The sequence below is a fragment of the Lepidochelys kempii genome, chromosome 6, assembly GCF_965140285.1.
Source record: "Lepidochelys kempii isolate rLepKem1 chromosome 6, rLepKem1.hap1, whole genome shotgun sequence".
Taxonomy (NCBI): Eukaryota; Metazoa; Chordata; order Testudines; family Cheloniidae; genus Lepidochelys; species Lepidochelys kempii.
In genome coordinates, this window is record NC_136385.1 from 10230664 (window position 1) to 10251687 (window position 21024).

General features: G+C 59.6%; 1 protein-coding gene across 4 annotated transcripts in view; it reads right to left on the bottom strand.

Annotated features, from left to right (window-relative positions):
* Window positions 1–14087: 14087 nt before the first annotated feature.
* SRCAP (Snf2 related CREBBP activator protein) overlaps window positions 14088–21024 on the bottom strand; it is a 31245-nt gene continuing 24308 nt past the window's right edge. For all 4 annotated transcript variants that reach the window (XM_078853452.1, XM_073350373.2, XM_073350372.2 and 1 more), the window contains 4 exons: window positions 20221–20349; window positions 19953–20135; window positions 19446–19529; window positions 14088–18408 (listed from right to left, as the gene is read on the bottom strand). In XM_078853452.1, coding sequence (XP_078709578.1) covers window positions 15082–18408; window positions 19446–19529; window positions 19953–20135; window positions 20221–20349 — 3723 coding nt within the window. In that variant the 3' untranslated portion in view covers window positions 14088–15081. The remainder of the gene's footprint in view (window positions 18409–19445; window positions 19530–19952; window positions 20136–20220; window positions 20350–21024) is intronic.

Below are 21024 nucleotides of genomic sequence, written 5' to 3' on the forward strand. Positions count from 1 at the left end.
CTGGCTGGCACCGCGCTGCGTGCGCCCCGGCAGCAGCAAACGACCAGCCGGTCCGGCTCCTGGGCAGCAGGGCCACGGCAGCTCTGTGCTCTGCCCCAAGCACCGGCTCCGCGCTCCCATTGGCTGGGAGCTGGCCAATGGGGGTGGGGGAGCAATCTCTGCGGGCGGGCGGAGCCTCCTGGCCCACCGCCTAGGAGCCAGACCTGCTGGTTGTTTGCCGCTTCCGGATCATGCGCAACACCGGTGGTATCTGGGGCGGTGCCGGCATAGGCGGGGGAGGTGTGTGTGTTGGGGGGTGCCTCCCCTGCCTATGCCCTGCTCCCAGACCTCTGCCCCACAACCCCTCACCTCACCTGGGGGGCCTCGGGTCCTGGGCCCCTGTGGCGGCCCCACCCCCGCTCCCAGGCCTCTGCTCCCGGGTATCGCTTGCCCCTTGCCCGTAGCCCCGCACCTGGCCCCATGGACGGGGCTCTGCTCTTGGCCCCGCACGTGGGGTCCCAGTTGCTGGTCCCTGCCTGGAGCTCCGCTCCTGGCCCCATGCCCTCCCCCAGCTGTCGCCTCGGCCCCCTTATCCCTGTCCGGGTCCCCCGCTCCTGGAGAGACAGCCCTGCTCTCAATCAGGGGCAGGGGTGGATGGGTAAGGGGGCTGGCTTTCAGCACCCCCACTACTAGAAATGTTCCAGTGCCACTAGGTGCCAGGACAGGCAGGCAGCCTGCCTTAGCCCCCCTGCTGCACTGCTGACCAGGAGCTGCCTCAGGTAAGCCAGTGCCCCAGCCCTGAGCCCCCCCAAACCCAGAGCTCCAAACCCCTCATCCCTGGCCTCACCCCAGAGCCAGCAACCCCAACCCAGAGCTTTCACCCCAACTCCCTGCCTCAACCTGCAGCCCCCTCCTGCACTTCAAATCCCTTGGCCCCATCTTCCAGCCTGGAGCCCCCTCCTGCACCTCATACCCCTCATTCCCCAGCCTCACCCCAGATCTGGCACCCTCAGTAAGAACCCTCACCCCTTCCCGCACCCCAACCCCCTGCCCCAGCTCAGTGAAAGTGAGTGAGGGTGGGGGAGAGCGACCCACCCAGGGAGGTGGAATGTAGTGAGCCGGGGGGCGGGGCCTCAGGGCTCGGGTGTTTGGTTTTGTGCAACTAGAAAGATGGCAACCCTAGGGGGAGGGGTCTTATGCCAGGCTATGGGGGTGGCACCATGCCAACGCTGTGGGCACAGGAATGTGTAAAAGACAAGATGGCTCTGCAATTTCCCTGGCTCGGGCAGTCCCAGGGTGGATCATCGCCAGCACTGGGCCCCAAGTGCTTCCTGATTCAGCCCCTCCTGGAGTGGGAGCGGTGGCTCGTGACACATTTGCTTGGCCTGGGGGCTGCTCCCCAGACAGACACATGCTCAGAGGCAGAGGGACACACACACACAAAGACACACCTGTCCTGCTGCTGCTGCCTGGGGCAGGGCCTGCCAGGCATGGAGAGAGCAAAACTCCCAAGCTAATGGAAGGAGGCAGCCATAGCTGATCAAATGGCTCCCCATGCTCCAGAAATTAGCTCCTAGCCTATTGCAAACAACCCTTCTCCTGCCATATGCCCCAGAGGCATCCCGATTTCAACAGAAATGCAGCATCAACAAGGGGGAAACTGAGCCATGAAGAGGGGAAGAGACATGTATTACGAGACAGAGGAAAGGCTAGGAATGACTCACAGGCCATCCTCTGGTCTAACCCACAGATCCCTGCCTAGCACTGTGGCTAGAACCCAGGAGGGCTGATTCCCAGTCCCCATTGCTTGAACCAGCCTGAATGTCCACCGTATCCTGGGGACCTGGCGGGGACTCGGCCAGAGGGGCAAGGTGGATGGGGGCGTTTGAGGAGGCAGCCAGCCAGCTTTGAGTCAGAGTCAATGAGCTCATGCTGAGAGGCTGGGCCCAGCCCTAAAGAGGCACTGCCAAACCTGGACCGGGAACTCACAGGTGTGCAGACAAACAGGCAGAGGGAGCTGGGATCCCAGGCCAAGACCCTGGAGGTGTGTGTGGGGGGCTCCTCCTTCCACCCCACCCCTTTCTTGTCCGCACAGCCCCCTCCCTAAGAGTCTGTTTCCCCGGCAGAGATGGAGATGACTCCCCATCAGAGCCCATCCAGACAGTCCCTCTCACCTCCGAGGCTGGGTCGTCCCCCCAGTGTACTCCCTCGGGCACACCAGATTTGTAGCTGCCCTGACGCTCTGGGATAGTTGCTCCCCTTAGCCCCCTCCTCTCGGCTAGAAGTTCACCCCCTTTCTAGGGCTGTGGTGGATGATTTTCCAGCCTGGGCTGTTAGGTGTGGCCTGAGAGTCGCTGTCAGGACCCAGCTGGGTTTTTAGAGGCACTGAGGAAATGTTATCAAGGGAATTCAGAAGCTGGGGGCTGGTGTTTGCTCTGTGCTTGTAGCCGCCTTTAAAAATGGGAGAGAGGAAGTGGGTGGAGTAATCTGTTTCACAGGCCCCAGCTATGTTGGTGAGAGAGACAAGCCACACAGAGCTCCTCTTCCACTCCAGGGAAGAGTCTGGTCCGTGAATGGTTCTCCCAGTCGGGGTTGCCAGCTTTCTAATCAAAGAGAATGGAACACCCTTGCCCTGTCCCGCCCCTTCTGCGAAGCCCCGCCCCTTCTCCAAGGTGCCCTCCCCGCTCACTCCATGCCCCCCTCCATCCGTCACTTGCTGTCCCCCACCCTCGCTTACTTGCTCATTTTAACTGGGCTGGGTAGCAGGTTGGGGTGAAGACGGGGATGAGGGGTTTGGGGTGCAGGAGGGGGCTGCTGGCTGGGGTGTGTGGCCGAGGTGTTCGGGGTGTGGGAGAGGGCTCCGGGCTGGGGCAGGGGGGTTGGGGTGTGAGAGGGGGTATGGGCTCCGGGCATGGGCTTGGGGGTGAGGGCTCTGGGGTGGGGCCAGAAATGAGGGAGGGGGCTCTGGGCTGTGGCAGGGGATTGTTGGGGGGGCTCTGGGCTGGGGGTGCGAGCTCTGGGGTGGGGCTCGCGATGAGGAGTTTAGGGTGCAGGAGGGGGTTTGGGGTGTGGGCTCTGGCTGGTGCAGTTCGAGGGGGCTCTGGGAGGCTAACTGAGCCCAATGGCTTTAGTTAACATTTCCCGGAGATGGAGGAAGTAAGTACGTACAGCTCCCAGGAAACAGTAATATGTCACTCCGGCTCCTAGGCGGAGGGGCGACCGGGGGGCACCACATGCTGCCCCTGCCTGCAGGTGCAGCCCTGAGTGCTGGCTCCGCAGCTCCCATTGGCCACAGCTGTGGCTCCCTGGATTCACGCCCACCGTGGATTCCCAGCTAATGGGAGCTGTGGAGCCGGTGCTTTGGGTGGGGGCAGCGTGCGGAGCCCCCCTGGCTGCCCCTCCACCTAGGAGCCGGACACGCTGGCCGCTTCTTGGGAACCGTGTGGAGCCGGGCAGGGAGCCTGCCATGGCCCCGCTGCAGCTAGCTGGACTTTTAATGGCCTGGTCAGATGTGTGTCAGGTTGCCAGAAAACCGGACACCTGGCAACCCTAGTCACAGCTAAACAGGAGGAGGAGCAGATAGTTAGCATAAGCAGTTAACGCCTGTGCTAAGGGCCCATTCAAGGTGAAGTGGCCCGTTAGTGGGAGGGTGTTTCAAATGAGCCTAGAGAGAAAAAGAGAAATTAGACCTGGGGAGGGGAATTGATTGTGAACCAGAGACTGCGGGGGACTGGCTGGCTCAGTGGTGGGGATGAGATGTGGGGCCCTTCCCCTCTTGGGGGGCACTGGGGGATGGGGCATTGCTGGCTGAGGCAGCTGCTGCCCCTGGAAACTCAGGAATGTGCTGGGCCCTGGCATTTGGTGCCACCCTCTCTCCCCTGGGAAGCTGGGGAATCCCCTGCAGGAAAACCGGGAGGGGGCCATGCACAGACAGCCCAAAATGGGGGCCCTGCAAAGAACGAGGGTGCCCAGCCCTGGGGCACCTCCCAAAAGGAGAGTGGAGCCCCAGGGGGCTGCTTCATCACTCTTTGCTCAGCACCCCCTCCTGGAGTTGCGGGGGACCCTGGCACCCTGATTCCTCTGCCCAAGGGAAGAGCTGGAAGCACACCGGGACTGCAGCAGCCGAAGCGGGGCAGGGCAGGGCCGTGTGACTGTTCATGTCTCCATCCTGTAGGTCCCACCCTGGGGGAGCCCTCGATGCCCCATGGGGGAAGAGATGGCATTCAGCGTGCAGAACGGCTGCGCTGGGAAACCCACAGGGGATGAGGCAGAGACTGTGGTGATGAACCAGGCACTGACCTCACGACATCAGCCACCCGCCCAGACCCTGTGCCATCCTGGTACTGGAGGCTGGAATATAGCAAGGGAACAGGGCTGTGTCTTGGTGGCAGAGGTTCCTGAGAGCTGGGATATGGTGGGGGGATAGGGCTGTGTCTTGATGCCAGGGGTTCCTGAAGTTGGGTATAGTGGGGAGTGTGGGGCTGTGTCTCGGTGCAAGAAGTTCCTGGGGGCTGGGATATAAGGGGGGGGGGGGCGCACAGGGATCAGTTCTTGTCCCTACACTATGTAACATTTTTATGAGTAGCCTGGCCCAAAACATAAACGCTTCACTGATAAAGTTTGTAGATGACACAAAGATTGGGGGGAGCAGTAAATATAGAAGATGAGAAGTCACTGAATCAGAGCAATCTGGATTGCCTGGTAAATGGGTTGCAAGCAAATATTGTGTGTTTGAATATGGTTGAGACCTAGAAACCCAGAATGGTAGAAAGGCCATGCTGAGAATGTGAACCAGGCAGAGCGTGCAGCGGCTGGGTGTAGAGCAGGGTGTGGGGTGGGCTGGGAGAAGACAGTTACCTTTTTCTGTAACTGGCGTTCTTCGAGATGTGTGGCTTGTGTCTATTCCACAGTAGGGTACATGAGCAACACATCTCAAAGAACACCAGTTATGGAAAAAGGTAACTGTCTTTTCTTCTTCGAGTGATTGCTCATGTGTATTCCACAATAGGAGATTCCAAGCTATATCTTTTGGAGGTGGGTAGGAGTTCACAGATTCCCGGGACGGAGTACAGCCCTACCAAACCCGGCATTCGTCCCTGGTTTGAGAGACAATCGCATAGTGCGAGGTGAACGTGTGAACAGAGGACCAGGCAGCGGCCCTACAGTGTCCTGAATTGGGATGTGGGCCACGAAGGCAGCTGACAAGGCCTGTGCCCGCGTCGAGTGTGCCTTCACATCGGTGGCGGGGGAACTCCTGCCAGATCGTAACAGGTGCGGATGCACAAGGTGATCCAGCGAGAGAGGCGCTGGGTGGAGATCAACCGCCCCTTCATGTGCTCAGCTGAAGCAATAAACATTTGCGAAGATCTGAATGGCTTAGTCCGTTCCGGAAAGCCAGTGCCCTACATACATCGAGCATGTGGAGGAGGCGTTCTTCATTGGACGCGGGAGGCTTGGGGGAGAGGACAGGCAGGAAGATGTCTTGGCCCATGTGAAAGACGGAGATCACCTTAGGGAGGAACGCGGGGTGTGGGCAGAGCTGGACCTTATCCTTGTGAAAAACCGTGTACGGGGGTCCAGAGCTCTGATACCTGCCTGGCCGATGTGATGGCAACCAAGAAGGCCACCTTCCATGAAAGATGAGACCAGGAGCACGTGGCCAGAGGTTCGAAGGGGGGTCCCATGATACGGGACAACACCAAGTTCAGATCCCACTGTGGGACAGGGGGCCTAGCATATGGGAAAAGACGGTTCAATCCCTTGAGGAACCATCCGGTCAAAGTATGGGAGAACACCATACGACGACCATACACATGATCGAGGGACGTGATCATTCCCCTCTATTCGACATTGGTGAGGCCTCATCTGGAGTACTGTGTCCAGTTTTGGGCCCCACACTTCAAGAAGGATGTGGATAAATTGGAGAGAGTCCAGCGAAGGGCAACAAAAATGATTAGGGGACTGGAACACATGAGTTATGAGGAGAGGCTGAGGGAACTGGGATTGTTTAGCCTGCAGAAGAGAAGAATGAGGGGGGATTTGATAGCTGCTTTCAACTACCTGAAAGGGGGTTCCAAAGAGGATGGCTCTAGGCTGTTCTCAATGGTAGCAGATGACAGAACGAGGAGTAATGGTCTCAAGTTGCAGTGGGGGAGGTTTAGATTGGATATTAGGAAAAACTTTTTCACTAAGAGGGTGGTGAAACACTGGAATGCGTTACCTAGGGAGGTGGTAGAATCTCCTTCCTTAGAGGTTTTTAAGGTCAGGCTTGACAAAGCCCTGGCTGGGATGATTTAACTGGGAATTGGTCCTGCTTTGAGCAGGGGGTTGGACTAGATGACCTTCTGGGGTCCCTTCCAACCCTGATATTCTATGATTCTATGACCCTGCACCAGTGGATGGAAGGCCAATATGGCCGCCCGGTGCACCCTGACCGAGGAGGGGGCCAGGCCCTGGGTTCTAAGGTGGAGGAGGTAATCCGGGATAAGCTGAATTGGGGTGGCCGTTGGGGAAACACCGTGCTCGACAGCCCATCTGGAGAACCTGGACCACTTTGCCAAGTAGGCTCGGCGTGTGGACAGCTGCCGACTCTCCTCGGACCCTTCCGAACATGCCCGCTCCTCCCCGCCTAGCCATTGAGCAGCCACGCCGTGAGGTGGAGAGCCTCTAAGTTGGGGTGAAGGAGACGGCCTCAGTTCTGGGAGAGCAAGTCTGGGCGGAGAGGCAACGGCTGTGGCGGGGCTGCCACTAGGCTCATGAGGGTCCCATACCAATGCTGCCAGGGCCAAGCTGGGGTGATTAAAATGACCCGTGCCTTGTCTAACTTCACCTTCTCTAGGGCCTTGCTGATGAGGGGGAAGGGGGGGAAGGCATAGAGAAGCTGGCCTGACCACGGCAGGAGGAAGGCATCTGAGATAGCACCCTGTCCCAAACCCTCGCTGGAGCAGAACCGGGGGCAATGCCTGTTCTGCCTCGTTGCGAACAAGTCCACCTGGGGAATTCCCCGTGCTCGGAAGGTCTGGTGAGCCACCTCCGAGTGGAGAGACCACTCATGCTGGGAGGAGAAATTCCTGCTCAAATGATCGGCCCGTGTGTTGCGGGCTCCCGGCAGGTGGAAGGCCCTCAGGGAGATGCCGTGGGCTATACAGAAGTCCCACAGCCTGAGGGCTTCTTTGCAGAGGGCCGAGGACCAGGTCCCGCCTTGCCTGTTGATGTAAACATCAAGGCCGTATTGTCCATGAGGACCCTGATTATCTTGCCCTGTAAGTGTGAGCGGAAGGCCACACACGCCAGGCGTACCGCCCTGAGCTCCCTGACGTTTATGTGGAGGGACAACTCCGTGGTCGACCACAGCCCTTGGATCTGAACTGTCCCCCCCAACCCAGGTCCGACGCATCTGACACTAGCTCCAGTGACGGGGCCAAGTCCCGGAAGGGAACCCCTTGGAGCATGTTGCTCAGGGAGGACCACCACTGTAGGGAGGCAATCACCGGGCCTGGGAGAACTGTGAGGCCAACCAAAGTTGGAGAGGCCTCATCTGGAGTCTGGTGTGGCGTACTACATACGTGCACGCCAACATGTGACCCAGGAGCTGTAGGCACGCCCTGGCCGTTGTCATGGGGAATTTCAAGACCGAGGCGATTAGCCCTGTCAGGGTCTCGAACCTGCCCAGCAGGAGGGAGGCTGTGGCCGTCGAGGCATCCAGGAGCGCCCCGATTAACTCTATGTGCTGGACTGGAACTAATGTTGACTTGGCCTTGTTTACCAACACACCCAGGGTGGCACAAGCGGACAAAAGGAGTGCCACGTGGTCCCGCACCTGCAACCAGGAGCTGCCCTTGACCAGCCAGTCGTCCAGGTAGGGGAAGATCTGGACCCCCCGGCACCTGAGGTAGGCCACCACCACCGACATACACTTCGTGAACACCCTGGGGGCAGTGGATAGGCCAAACGGGAGGACCGTGAGCTGCTAGTGGTTCTGCCCCACTTGGAACCGGAGGAAGCACCTGTGCCCCTCGAATATATGAATATGGAAATACGTGTCCTGCAGGTCCAGGGCCGTGTACCAATCCCCAGGGTCCAGGGAGGGTATGATAGAGGACAGGGAGACCATGTGGAACTTGAGCTTGACCATGAACTGGTTCAGGTCCCACAGATCCAGGATAGGCCTGAGATGTCCTTTCGCCTCGGGGATAAGGAAATAATGGGGGTAAAACCCCTTGCCCTTGAACTCCCTGGGCACCATTTCCACAGCTCCCAGACTGAGGAGCCGGCCCACCTCCTGCTCTAACAGATCCACATGTGATGGGTCCCCCAGACCAGCGAGGGATGGGGGGGGGGGTTGGGCAGGGGCGAGACAAACTGCAGCATGTAACCCCGAGAGATGGTGTTGAGGACCCATTGGTCCGAGGTTAGTCACGACCATTCTGAGAGGAAAGCACACATGCGATTGCGGAAGGGAAGCTTTATTGAAAGGGGAGTCCCCTCGGGAGTTGCCCGGGTACACCCTGGCACCCCATCAAAAATGCCTTTTTCCTGCCTGCTTGCCCTTAGGGGGGCCAGGCTGCAGGGCAGGACGCGACTGCCTTTGAGGGCGCCCCTTTCGGTCCTTAGACCTGTTATAGGTGGGCTCATATCTAGGCTGAGAAGCCTGGGCAGGGGCCTGCTGCAGCTTGAACTTGGCTTTGGCCAGCGGTACGTAAAGGCCCAGGGTCTGCAAGGTTGTGTGGGAATCCTTCATGCCACGCAGCCTGGCATCCATTTGTTCTGCGAACAGAGCCTTCCCATCAAACGGGAGATCCTGCATAATTGGCTGGGACTCCGTGGATAGCCTGGACAGCAGGAGCCATGATGCCCTCCGCCTGGATACTGCTGAGGCCATGGATTGAGCAGCCATGTCCACCGCATCCGACGCCGCCTGTAAGGCAGCGTTGGCAGCAGCCGCACCCTCCTCCAGCAGCACCTTGAAGTCTTTCTTGTCTCGCTCTGGGAGGGAGACCTCAAATTTTGGCAGTGAGCCCCACAAGTTAAATTCGTATCTGCTCAGGAGAGCTTGGTGGTTAGTCACCCACAGCTGGAAGCTTGAAGATGAATACAGCTTCCTACCGAAAGAATCCAGTCTCCTCGAATCTTTATTTTTGGGCATGGGAGCTGGTTGGCCCTGTCTCTCTCTGTGGTTGACAGATTCGACCACCAGGGAGTTGGGCACCGGGTGGGTATAAAGGTATTCATGCCCTTTGGCACGTACAAAATATTTGCGCTGTGCCTTCTTTGAAATGGGGGCCAGGGAAGCTGGCGTTTGCCACAAGGTGTTTGAAATGTTTGCCAGCCCCTTGTGGAGGGGCAAAGCCACCCTGCCCGGCACCGGGGAGGACAGGACATTAAAAAGGGAGTCCGAGGGCCCCTCCATCTTCTCTGCTTGGAGGTTAATACTCGATGCTACCCTTTTCAGGAGCTCCTGGTGTGCTCTGAAGTCCTCCTGCAGGGCCGCGGGTGGCGGGGCCGCAACTGTGTCATCCGGAACAGGGGAGGAGGCCGGCATGGAGCTCTGAGTGTCTGCCGGCACTGGAGGGTCCATCCCTTCGTCGGACTCCAGGTGGGGCGCCAAGGACGTATGCCCCACCGATTTAGCTCCCAGGGGCCTAGAGAGTGAGGCCAACAGCGCCTCTGAAGCTCCGGTTACTGAGCGAGCCCCCACCTGGGGCTGCGTCAGAGGCCACAGTGCCCACTGGTGCCACTGCCCTTGCTGCAGCACGAGCGGCACCGGCTGGTCGGCTTGACTAGGCTGACCCAAGGAGGGGTGGTTGCGAGCGGAGGTCGGGCTGACCAGTGACCTGGCGCTATCACCGGAGAGGGAGGAATGGCGGTGCCTGGAGCGACGGCGTCCACGGGACCGCGACCCCGACACAGAGGAGTGGTACTGCTCATAGCTGCTGCTCCGCGATCTGCTCCAATGCGTGGACCTTCGATGGCACAGTGCTGGCAATCTATGCCTCGAGCCGCAGGGACGGTGTCTCGGCGGGGAGCGAGAGCAGGAGCCTAACCAGGAGCGGCGACGGTGCCCATGCTGTGACCGACTGCGGTAGCCCCGACCACTCGGTGACTGTCTGCGACGCCTTTCTCGGTCACGTCGGTAATCACTCCGTGGTGTGGAACGGTGCCGGGAGCCCTGTTCGGAAGGCAGCCAACCAGACAGTCTAGCGGATGTTGATGGCGATGCATGAGGACTGCGTCCCGAACGATCGCTGGGCGGCTAGCGGGGTCGGGAGCGGTCTCCTGACCAAGACCTGTGCCAAGCTGGGGGTGATTGCGGGGAGCCCAGCGGCGGTTTGCCTCTAGAGCGGGGGCCCCAACACCCCCGGTACCAGCATGGTCATGACGTCTCGAGCCGCTTGCAAGGCCTCCGGCATCCAAGGCATCCAGACAGGCCTGACCTGACACGGCCGGGCTACTCCGCTCAACATGAGTCAGAGGCCTAGGGTCCGGAGGGGAACAGGGGCTGCCCGACATGGGTCTAGCCTCTGCCCCTACTTTCTCTCGATGCCACTGCGACGGTTGGCCTTTCCTCGGCTTCTTCTGTCCCGTAGCTGTGGAGCAGTGCCAGCTAGTGGAAGGCACCGAAGGGTCGCCGTGCACCGAAGGCACGGGGCCCAGAGCTGAATCGGCATGCCGGAGCCAGGGTCAGCGTTGACTCCATGAGAATGGCCCGGAGTCTAATGTCTCTTTCCCTTTTTGTTCGGAGTTTAAAAGATCTACAAATCTTACAGCGGTTGCCGATGTGAGTCTCGCCCAAACAACATAGGCAATCCGCGGGCGGGTCACTTCTTGGCATAGAACGCCGGCAAGTGTCGCACGACTTGAAGCCCGGGCCCTGGGGCAGGCCCCAGCCCGGGTACTTGAACTGAACTGACTGAAAGAACTGACTAGCACTAAGCGAACCGAAAAGTTCTGGGGACGAGCTACAGCTAAGCTGGAGCAGAATAGTTCCCATGCACCTTCACTGGCGGCAGGAAGGAACTGAGGGTGAGGGGAGCGCGCAGCTCCCCTTATACCGCGCCATGAAGGCGCCGCTCCAGGGGGTGCAGCGGTGCTCCCCCTACGGGTACTGCTAGGGGAAAAACTTCTGGCACCGGTGCACGTGACGGCAACATGCACCCTACTGTGGAATACACATAAGCAATCACTCGAAGAAGAATGGGATGTAGAGCAGGGCGAACGGGGGAGGCTGGAGGCAGCGTGTGTGGGGCACAGGGCAGACGAGGGAGGGTGGACAGGGACTAGGGTGGGCAGGTGGGGTGCCGGAGGTGGGGAGGGCATGTGGATTGCTCAGACGCACCAGGCTCTACGAGATACGGGAATAGGGAGAGGTGTGTATGTATGAAGACTCTCAGGGGCACGAGGAGCCACCATGTGCCAGGCTGTTACTCCGCCAGCTGTACCATGTAAGGGCAGAGGGAGGGTGGTGTGGAGTCACAGGATCTGTGCTCTGTCCCGGCCATTCATGTGCCAGACGCCCAGGGCTCCTGCTGTACCCCCAGGGCAGGTCCCAGGCCCATCCTGCCAGGGTCTGTGAGCTCCAGCACCCCATCTCTCAGGAGTGAAGCCAGCGGAGTATTCGCAGTGATGCTGCACCTTTTCAAACAAGGCAGTAGCTGTTAAGTCTCCTAGAAGCCAGCATGAGAAAGTCCTTAGGGCGGCCTGGACAAGCCAGGCTTCAGAGTCCCCACTGGAAGGAGCCATGGCCCCGACGCTGCCCTGCTCTTCTGAGATCCATCCTGGCTCCCTCCCATGGCACCTTTTTCCCCGCTGCGGGTCATTTCCTCCCATGGAATAATGGCTCTTCCTTTGCCAGCACAGGGTCTGCCCTTCAAGGGGTGTAGAATGCAGCCAGTCTGGGCTCAACTCAAACCACAGCCCTGATCTCCCCTGGTCCAGGGAGAACTCTTCCCTCCGCCCCCTCCCCTCCAAGAGGTGGCCATACAAAGTGGGAAGAGGCCCTGAGTCAGCCAGATGGGTCATAAAAATGGCCTGTGATGGGATATTAGATGGGGTGGGATCTGACTTACCCAGGAAAGAATTTTCTGTAGCATCTGGCTGGTGAATCTTGCCCATATGCTCAGGGTTTAGCTGATCGCCATATTTGGGGTCGGGAAGGAATTTTCCTCCAGGGCAGATTGGAAGAGGCCCTGGAGGTTTTTCGCCTTCCTCTGTGGCACGGGTCACTTGCTGGAGGATTCTCTGCTCCTTGAAGTCTTTAAACCACGATTTGAGGACTTCAGTAGCTCAGACATAGGTGAGGTTTTCGGAGGAGTGGGTGGGTGAGATTCTGTGGCCTGCGTTGTGCAATAGGTCAGACTAGATGATCATAATGGTCCCTTCTGACTTAAATATCTATGAATCTAAAAATAGCACAAAAAATTCCCACCCTCCTCAGCTGCTGTCATGCCCCCAGCAGTGCCATCAAAGGCCCAGGGAGGTGTCCGGTACCTGACTATGGTATCTTACTGGTACAGGGATGTATGAAGGGCACAGAAGGATGCCAACCATGGGGCTGAGCCATACAGGGGCCCAGGGAGGTGTGACAACTATTGGAACTATGTGCGGTATCTTTGGGGAGCGGGGTAGTTTCACATTTAAAGCCTGAAAACCTCCCAAAAGCCACTACAGTGAGCTAGGCCGGACAGTTTGAGGCACACAATGTTTACAGCCCTTTGTAGCAATACAGCTGATGAGTCTGTGTGTGTCCCTGGCTTGCTGGTCCGTCCCTTCTCCCCCGCCCCCATAGGGTGGCCTCAATGTTTGCGAAGACTGTGGCCCACCAGCCTCCAAGACAGGCCATTCCTGGGATGGCAAGGAAACCTTTCAATACTTTTGTTTTTAAAAATATGTTTTCACGGTGATGCTTTTGCTCTAAGAACAAATGCAGTGGAGGGTCTTGGGTTGGAAGTGCCGTCGTGGGTCAAGGTAGATTCCCCATCCCTGGGAGTCCTCAGAGACAGAGTGGATGGGCCTCTCTCCAAGAGACTGACGGGAATGGGGCTGGTTAGAGACAGAAGGGACATGATGAAAGCCTTTAAAATATTGATGGGCTGAGAGTAGGGAGGGTTTGTTTCCCCTGACTTACAACACAAGAATAAGGGGACAACGAATTACAGTAAGAGGAGAAGTTCAAAACCAAGCAAAGGAAATCCTTTTCCATACACTGAGATTAGCCTGCAGAACTCACCGCCACATGATAAGGGCAACACCAAGGCTTTGAGGCCTGCTAAAGTGATTGGTCATGTCTATGGATAACGCGAACAGCCAGAGTTAGCGTAGCTCATGCTAATACTGGTGGGGATATTACTTCTCCTCTGGTTGAGCCTGATCTTTAATTCTTTGATCTCAGGGTGCAAACCTAAAGCAGGGTCAGATTATCCTACATCTGCTATTGGGAGGTTCTCACACCTTCCTCTTAAGTGGCTAGTACTGGGCGCTGCCAGATGGGATACTGGGCTAGATGGCCACTGGCTCCGAGCCAGTCCGGCCGTCCCTACGTCCCTTCTTAAAGAGATGCTCTAGCTTGGCCACCAGATACAGGCTTCAACCCTGGAATCGTGGCCTGGGATGCTGCGGACGGGGCTGTTTTACGGATTCCAAGTCCAGAAGGAGCCCCACAGAGCATCTGCTCTGAGCCGCTGTAGAGCACACCCCGTTCCCCATGTTGAGCCCAATGGCTTTAGTTAGCCCAAAGCATTTCAGTTCTCTTCTGAGCCACAGAGAACCGGGGGAGGGGAGCCACTGACGTGCCACCAGTGCCCAAGCCCCTTGAAATGGCACGACCGCCGTGTGTGAGCATGTTTAGACCTTCCACCGCAGCCTGGCAATCATAGCCGCGAGGGAAGGCTGAGAGAGTGGACAGGAGACAGGAGGGTGCAGGAGGCACAAACCACACTGCAGAGGCCGGGGCTGTGCTGTCGGTTTTTCTTTTTTTTAAACACTTTATTCATAGCATTATTCTGAAGAAAGATTACATCGGACCTCTGTACACGTTCTGAACATGCTTCAGTAGGAAAGACAGCTCCATGGGAACACCCCCCCCCCAGTCCCTACACCCCCTGCTCCCCAACCACACGCTCCCCCCCCAACCCCAGAGAACGGCTGCCGCCCCCAGTCCTGCCGTGGAGGGGGGAATGGTGTGCTCCCCTATACAAAATAACCTTTGCATAGATTATGTTCAAAAGAACCTATTTTACAACAAGGGCTGTACATACAGAGAAAGGTGGGGGGTTTGTGTGTCGGGGGGGGGTCCAACCAATCAGAGCCCCAAGAGTCCTTGGAGCTATGTGAGTCTGAAATGTACATAATTAAAAAGAAGACAATTTCTCCTGTGTGTGTTGGGGGGGCCGCTGCACCCCGCGTTCCAGTCTGTCCCCAGCGGCCAGATTTGGCTGCCCCAGCCTGACAACCTGGCTCCTGCATGGAAGAGCAGGAAGGAAATCGAGAAGAACCCCAGGCGGGAGTGGGAGGCCACGAATTTGGTCGCGTCAGTTAAAAACCAACCCAAGCTAGTTAAAAAGAACGGGTGAGTTTTTAGAAAGCGGGGGGGAGCTCCCTCCACTGGGGGGGCAGGAGGGGGGAATCTGAACCAGCCCTGGATTGGGCAAGAGGATAGAAATAAAAAAGGGTGTGAAACGCCTGGGCCAATCCAGCCAGGGCCTTGGGCTAATCCCATGCCTGGAACCAGGAGGAGCCGCGTACACCACCCGCCTTGGTTGGCACCCTGCCTGCTCTAAGATGGCAAGGAGCAGAGCCCTGTTCCCTCACAGGATGTGTCTGCCCCAGGGCCGGAGCAGCAGGGTCACCCCAGGCTGCCGAGACTTGCAGCTGGGTTAGCTTGTGCCCAGAGCCAAGCGTGTGTCGGGGCCAGGGGAACCGGACAGCCATGCCACCAGCCCCTCCCGCGTTCAAGTAGTGGTTTAACAGTCCAGACGGGGATGGCAGAGAGGTGGGAAGCCCAGAGCGGCTATACTGCTGCCCGAGAAGGGCGGGATGGGGGTGGGTGGGGAGGCGAGCTCCGATCTATCCCAAGGGGAAGTGACTCTGGCATCTCCCAGGCTGTGGTCACGTTTTGGGCTTGCGGCCTCTGATACTTAGTGAGGAGGTAACCATGGCGGCAGGAGCAGCGGTGGCCGAGGGGGTGGGGGCTCCAGCCACCCCCCCCGGCGTGGTGCCGGTGGCCGAGCGGGTGTTGCCGGCTGGGGTGGCGGCGGCGCTTCGCAGGATGCGGTCGGCCGAACTGCCTCGGGGGCACGGCCGCCTCCTGCTGCCGGTGGCTCGGCCTGCATGGCGGCGGCGGCGCTTGGGCCGCCGCTCGCCCTCCTCGCCGCTCAACTCTGCTGATGACTCTGACTCGCCGCCCCCGTCGTCCTCCGATGAGCCGGCAGCCCCGGGGGACTTGCCGCCCTCTGACAAGCACCCCCGCTTGCGCCTCTGGTGCTCCTGCTCCAGCGGTGGCACCAAGCTGCCAGGGCGCTGGCGGGTGGAGCGGGCTGGGGTCTGCTCGGAGGTGCTGCTCTCCCCTGACGAGGTGCCGTCCGGCTCCGGCTTAGGGGCAGCGCTCTGGGATGGGAGCAGGGCCGAGCACTCGCTGCCCGACTCCAGCTTCTCTTCCTGCCGGAGACGGGCCAGCCGGGTGAGGGGCCGGGCCTCCTCGCCATCTGACGAGCTCTCGCTGGGGGCCTGGCCAGGCTCTTCCTTCCTCCTCCACCTCCTCTTGCGGCCAGGTGGGGGCGGCTCCTTCTCGGCAGAGGTGTCGCGGTCCGAAGTTGAGCCAGGGCGGGGGGCTGCTGTCTCCACACGGGGGGAAGCTGGGTTCTTGGGGGGCCGGCCCCGCTTGCGCTTGGGGGGTGACTCAGTGCTGGGAGTGGCAGGGGCCCAGTGTGCCTTGGGGGGCCGGCCCCGCCGGCGCTTCTCCAGGGGGGAGTCATTCTCACTGCTCTCTGTCTTGCTCCTGGGTGAGACTGGCTCAGGGGCCTTGGGCTCCAGCTTCTGGGCACGTGGCTTCAGGGTGCCGGGCGGTGGCCGTGCCTCCCCCTTGCAGGGCTGCTTCAGGGTCTTGGGTGAGGATGGCTCGGGAGTCTTGATCTCTGGCTTCCTGATGCGGGGCACATTGGTGCTGGGTGGTGGCTGTGCTTCCCCCTGGCTTGGCTGCTCTGGAGACTTGTTCTTGGGGGGCCGGCCCCGTTTACGCTTGAGGGGCGGCGGGGGCAGGCTGGGGGGCAGCTCCAGCCCAGATCCCTCGTCTCCCCTCTCCTTGGCAGCCCGGCTCTCCAGCTCAATCCTGCGGCGGGCGGGCAGGTCACGGAGCAGCGGCAGCTCCTTGCTGGAGGGGGACAACTCCAGCTCGGAGATGCTGTGGGCCGAACTGCTGCTGGGGCTCACCACGGTGCCGCTGGTGGTGTCCAGCTTGTGGATGCGGTTGCGCCGGCGTCGGATCAGCTCTTTCTCCTCCACCACAGTAACCAGGCGGCCTGGCAGCTTGCGCAAGACCTTGGCAGCTGGGCCGTCCTGGCCCTGGTGGTTCTGCCGGATCTCTACATCAGCGCTGGTGCGTCGGCGTGGTGTTTTGGCCGGCGATGGGCTGTCCGAGGAGGAGGTCGTCCCTGGCTGCATCTCCCCCAGCCCCAGCGAGGTGGTGTTGGCTGCACGCACTCTGTCTGGGTGCTTGGGCTTGTCTTCCCGGTCCTCCAGCCCCCTCTTGGACACCACCTTCAGGCTGCTGCTGCCACCAGTGGCCATCTCCAGTGGCTCCGTGGCACCCTGCGCCAGCTCCCTGGGCTGGGGCTCGGCCACGCTATTGGAGAGAGGGGAAGGCCGCTCTAGCCCGTTGTGCTCCTTGCTGGGGGGCGGCGTTTTCAGTCGAGGCAGAGAGTTGGCAGCCTCCACGGGCTGGTTCAGGTAGCCCGTGAGAGGCCAGGCTGGCTGGGGCTCCGCCTCTCCTGGCACTTTGTCCTCTGTGGTGGAGAAAGGCTCAGCAGCGGGCGGTTCGACCCCTGTCCTAGCAGCGCTGTGGGCACACGTCTCTGGTGGGAGCTCTGCTGCGGGCCCATCGGGTGCCTGGCTCTCCAGCACCTCCAGGGTACCTCTGACTGGCTCTCCCCTCTTCACGTCCACACTGTCCAGCTCCACTGGGCATCGGGACAGCTCTCCGGCTACCTCAGCTTTGCCCAAAGATCCCTTGGCTTCTTCAGGTGGCTCCTCCCCAGAGGCTGGCGTCTCCGGGCTTGGCACCGGCTTGTCGGGGGCTGGGATCTCCAGGTTGCAGGGGGTTGGTAGGGGAAATTTCTCTGAGGCAGACGATGGCTCTGCGCTCCCCATCTTCGCCCCCGTCGTGAGCTCCATGGATCCCAGCACCTTTTCCCAAGTGGGTGGAGGTTCCACCCTCAACACATGCTCAGCAGGGGGCTTCTTCGAGGCTAGCTCCCCTGTGGGTGCTGTGCTCTCATGCCCTAGCAGGGCCGGTGCCCCCAAGATCTCAGCAGCTAGGAGCATTGGCTGGGGGGTCTCCTCTCTGGCAGGTGCTGCCTCAGGTCTTGGCTGGAGGAGCTTCGCACCAGCTCCTGGTGCCTCAGGTCTCAGGTCCTGCTCCCCAGCAGGAGGTGCCTCTGGTCTGAGTGGGGCTGGTCGAGGCACCCTGTCCCCAGGAGCTGGAGCATCTGTTCTCGGGGGGGCGCTCCGCAACACCCGCTCCAGGGCAGCCAAGGGCTCTGCTCGCTGCGGGGCGCCTCGTAGCACCCTGTCCCCGGGGACTGGGGTGTCTGTTCTCTGAGGGATGGCTCGGAGCACCCGCTCTATGGTGGCTGGGGGCTCTGCTCTTTGGGGGGTGCCTCGCAGCACCTTGTCTCCGGTGGCAGGGGGTTCAGGTCTCTGTGGGGAGGTCCGGAGCACCCTCTCCCCGATGAAGGGGGCCTCTGTTCTGTGAGGGATGGGCCGGAGCACCCTCTCGCCAGCCCCTGGAACCTTGGTCCCCGACTCCTCCTTCTTGGCCGCGGCCTTGCGGGTCGGAACCGGCATCTCCTCCCGCACCAGATCCCTGCGGATGGCTGCGCCACGCGTGTGCTGTGCCACCAGGGACAGGTGGTCTTCTGCCTCCTCGGCCTCCAGCCTGGCATGGTGGCCCCGCAGGTGGCGCAGACTGGGGAGCCGGGCCTGGGGCGACTCTGTGTCCACTCCATCTGCCTCGCGCAGGGAGAGGCGAGTGCCCCGCAGTCGCTCACTCATGCGTGTGCCAGTGCGCTCTGGGCCTGCTCGGCTGGGCACCTTGGCCTTCTTGCTCTTTTTGATGTAGCCTTCCTCGCTGAGCCGACCCTCCTCCTCGTCATCGGGCAGCTTGAACACCACCTCATCCTTGGCCTGGTCTATGTCCTTCCGGGCGGCCTCCACCTGCTCCTGTAAAGGAGAGAGACAGTGGTCATCTGCCAGGCAACCACAGAGCATCTGGTCTGGGCCAGGGGGACAAGGAGGGGGTGGGATACTTGGCCAGATGGGCCCATTGGCTTGATCCAGGGCAGGATATTGGGCTAAATGGGCCCATGGGTCTGAGCTGGGGCAGCAGGGAGGGGGCAGAGTACAGGACTTGAGGGTCCTATGGGTCTCATCCAGGGCGGGATATGAGAGGGATGTTTGTGCCTCGATGGTCCCATGGCCGTGATCTGGGACAGGATACAGGGGGCTAGATAATCCTGTGGGTGTGATCTCGGGTGGCAAGAGGGATGGGACACTGGGCTAGATCGGCCCCTGGGTGTGATCTGGGGCAGCAGGGGGGGACCAGATACAGGGCTAGATGGGCCCCTGGGTGTGATCTGGGGCAGTAGGGGGACAGGATACCAGGCTAGATGGCCCCTAGGTGTGATCTGGGGCAGTAGGGGGACAGGATACCAGGCTAGATGGCCCCTGGGTGTGATCTGGGGCGATGAGGGGGATGAGATACTGGGCTAGATGGCCCCTGGGTGTGATCTGGGGCGAGGGGACTGGATACCAGGCTAGATGGGCCCCTGGGTGTGATCTGGGGCGATGAGGGGGATGAGATACTGGGCTAGATGGCCCCTGGGTGTGATCTGGGGCGAGGGGACTGGATACCAGGCTAGATGGGCCCCTGGGTGTGATCTGGGGCGGCATGGGGGACAGGATACCAGATGGGTTTACACAGTGCCTCAGTGCCCTGTGGCCCCATCCCGCACCCAGCTGGTGCCTGTTTGTCATCTCCATGAAAGGTCATAAGCCCAGGGGAGTGGGGCTCACAACAGCCTGAGAGATGGTTGCTGTGCGGCCACACCACTGAAGCTGCGTTGCATGGGGGGAGCCACGCGCTTGAGGTTTGGAGGTGCTGCCGAAGCCAAGGCTGTGGACAAAGCTACTCTGGCCAGCCAGGATGAGATCCCCCACCTGGCCCCAAACGATGAAGGGATTAAAGGGGTCGCATTCACCTCTGCCTGCTTCAGCTCCTCTCGGCTGATGTCCTCCAGAGAGGCCTCCAGGAAGTTCATGGCATAGCGTTCAATGGGGGTGAGCTGCGAGGGCAGGAGATGATGAACAGGAGTTACCAGAGGGATTTGGGAAGCCAGGACTCCTGGGTTCTAGCCCCAGCTCTGGGAGGGGAGTGGGGTCTACTGGAGTAGAGCAGCAGCGGGCTGGGAGTCAGGTCTTTTGGGTCCTATTGCACATAAAAGAGCCCTGAAACGGTGGGCCCACAGGATTGGCTACACCCAGGGCGCAGGGGCCGCTGGAAAAGCTTGCGAGATTCTGAACCTACCACTGAGAGCAGGGCTCATTCCCTCCAGCAGGTGGCAGCAAGGACACAGCCACCCACCCCCTTCCCACGGTACAATGCTCCCCCAGTTGAGATACACTAGGGTTCACTGTGCTGCAGGGTAGGAGAAAGGGGAGCAACATGATGCAGGGTGGATCTCTTTCTAGCCAATCTGCCCCTGCACCTGCTCCATGAGCGAGGCGATCTCCTGCTCCGCCTTGGACATCTCCTCCTCCTCCTCCTTGCTGGGCCGTTCGTCTGCGTCCAGGGGGATGTTCTCGTTGAACTCGGCCAACTCTGCCACCTGCTCGGCCTTGGCCTGTGTGGCCGCTCGGATGTCCTCAGGGTCCTCGGCCTTGCACAGCGCCTGCCGGCCAGACACACTTCTCTCAGTGGGTGAGGAGGCGGAGCTGAGGGAAACCCAACCCTCCCCATGGCTGGGTGGGGCTTACCTGCTCCAGGATCTGGGTCTGCTTGTTGGCCATGGGATCCTCCTCGTCCTCCTGTGCCATGGTGAGGACCTCCCCTTCCTTCTTGGCCGGCTCATCCAAGGGCATTTCGAAGAGTTCCCGGATGGTTTGCTGAGGGGCAGACACACCCAGGTTAGGCATAGATACCCCCGGGTTATACTGAGCAGTGACCTGCTTGAGTGAGGGGCTTTGTAAGAGCAAGAGCAATGTACTCAGCCAGATTTCTGGGATTGGATCAAGGAGATCGGGCTTAGTCAGGACTCCTGGGTTCTCCCCCCAGCTCAAATTCAATGTTGATAAATGCAAAGTAATGTACGTTGCAAAACATAATCCCAACTACGCATATAAAATTATGGGGTCTAAATTGGCTGTTACCATTCAAGAAAAATCTTGGAGTCATTGTGGATAATTCTCTGAAAACATCCACTCAGTATGCAGCGGCAGTCAAAAAAGCAAATAGAACGTTGGGAATGATTAAGAAAGAAATAGATAATAAGACAGAAAATATCATATTGCCTCTATATAAATCCTTGGTACGCCCACATCTTGAATACTGTGTGCGGATGTGGTCACCCCATCTCAAAAAAGATATACTGGAATTGGAAAAGGTCAATAAAAATGGTTAGGGCTGCTGTATGTGGAGAGGTTAATAAGACTGGAACTTTTCAGCTTGAAAAGAGACGACTAAGGGGGGATACGACAGAGATCTATAAAACCATGACTGGTGTGGAGAAAGTAAATAAGGAAGTGTTATTTACTCCTCATAACACAAGAACTAGGGGTCAC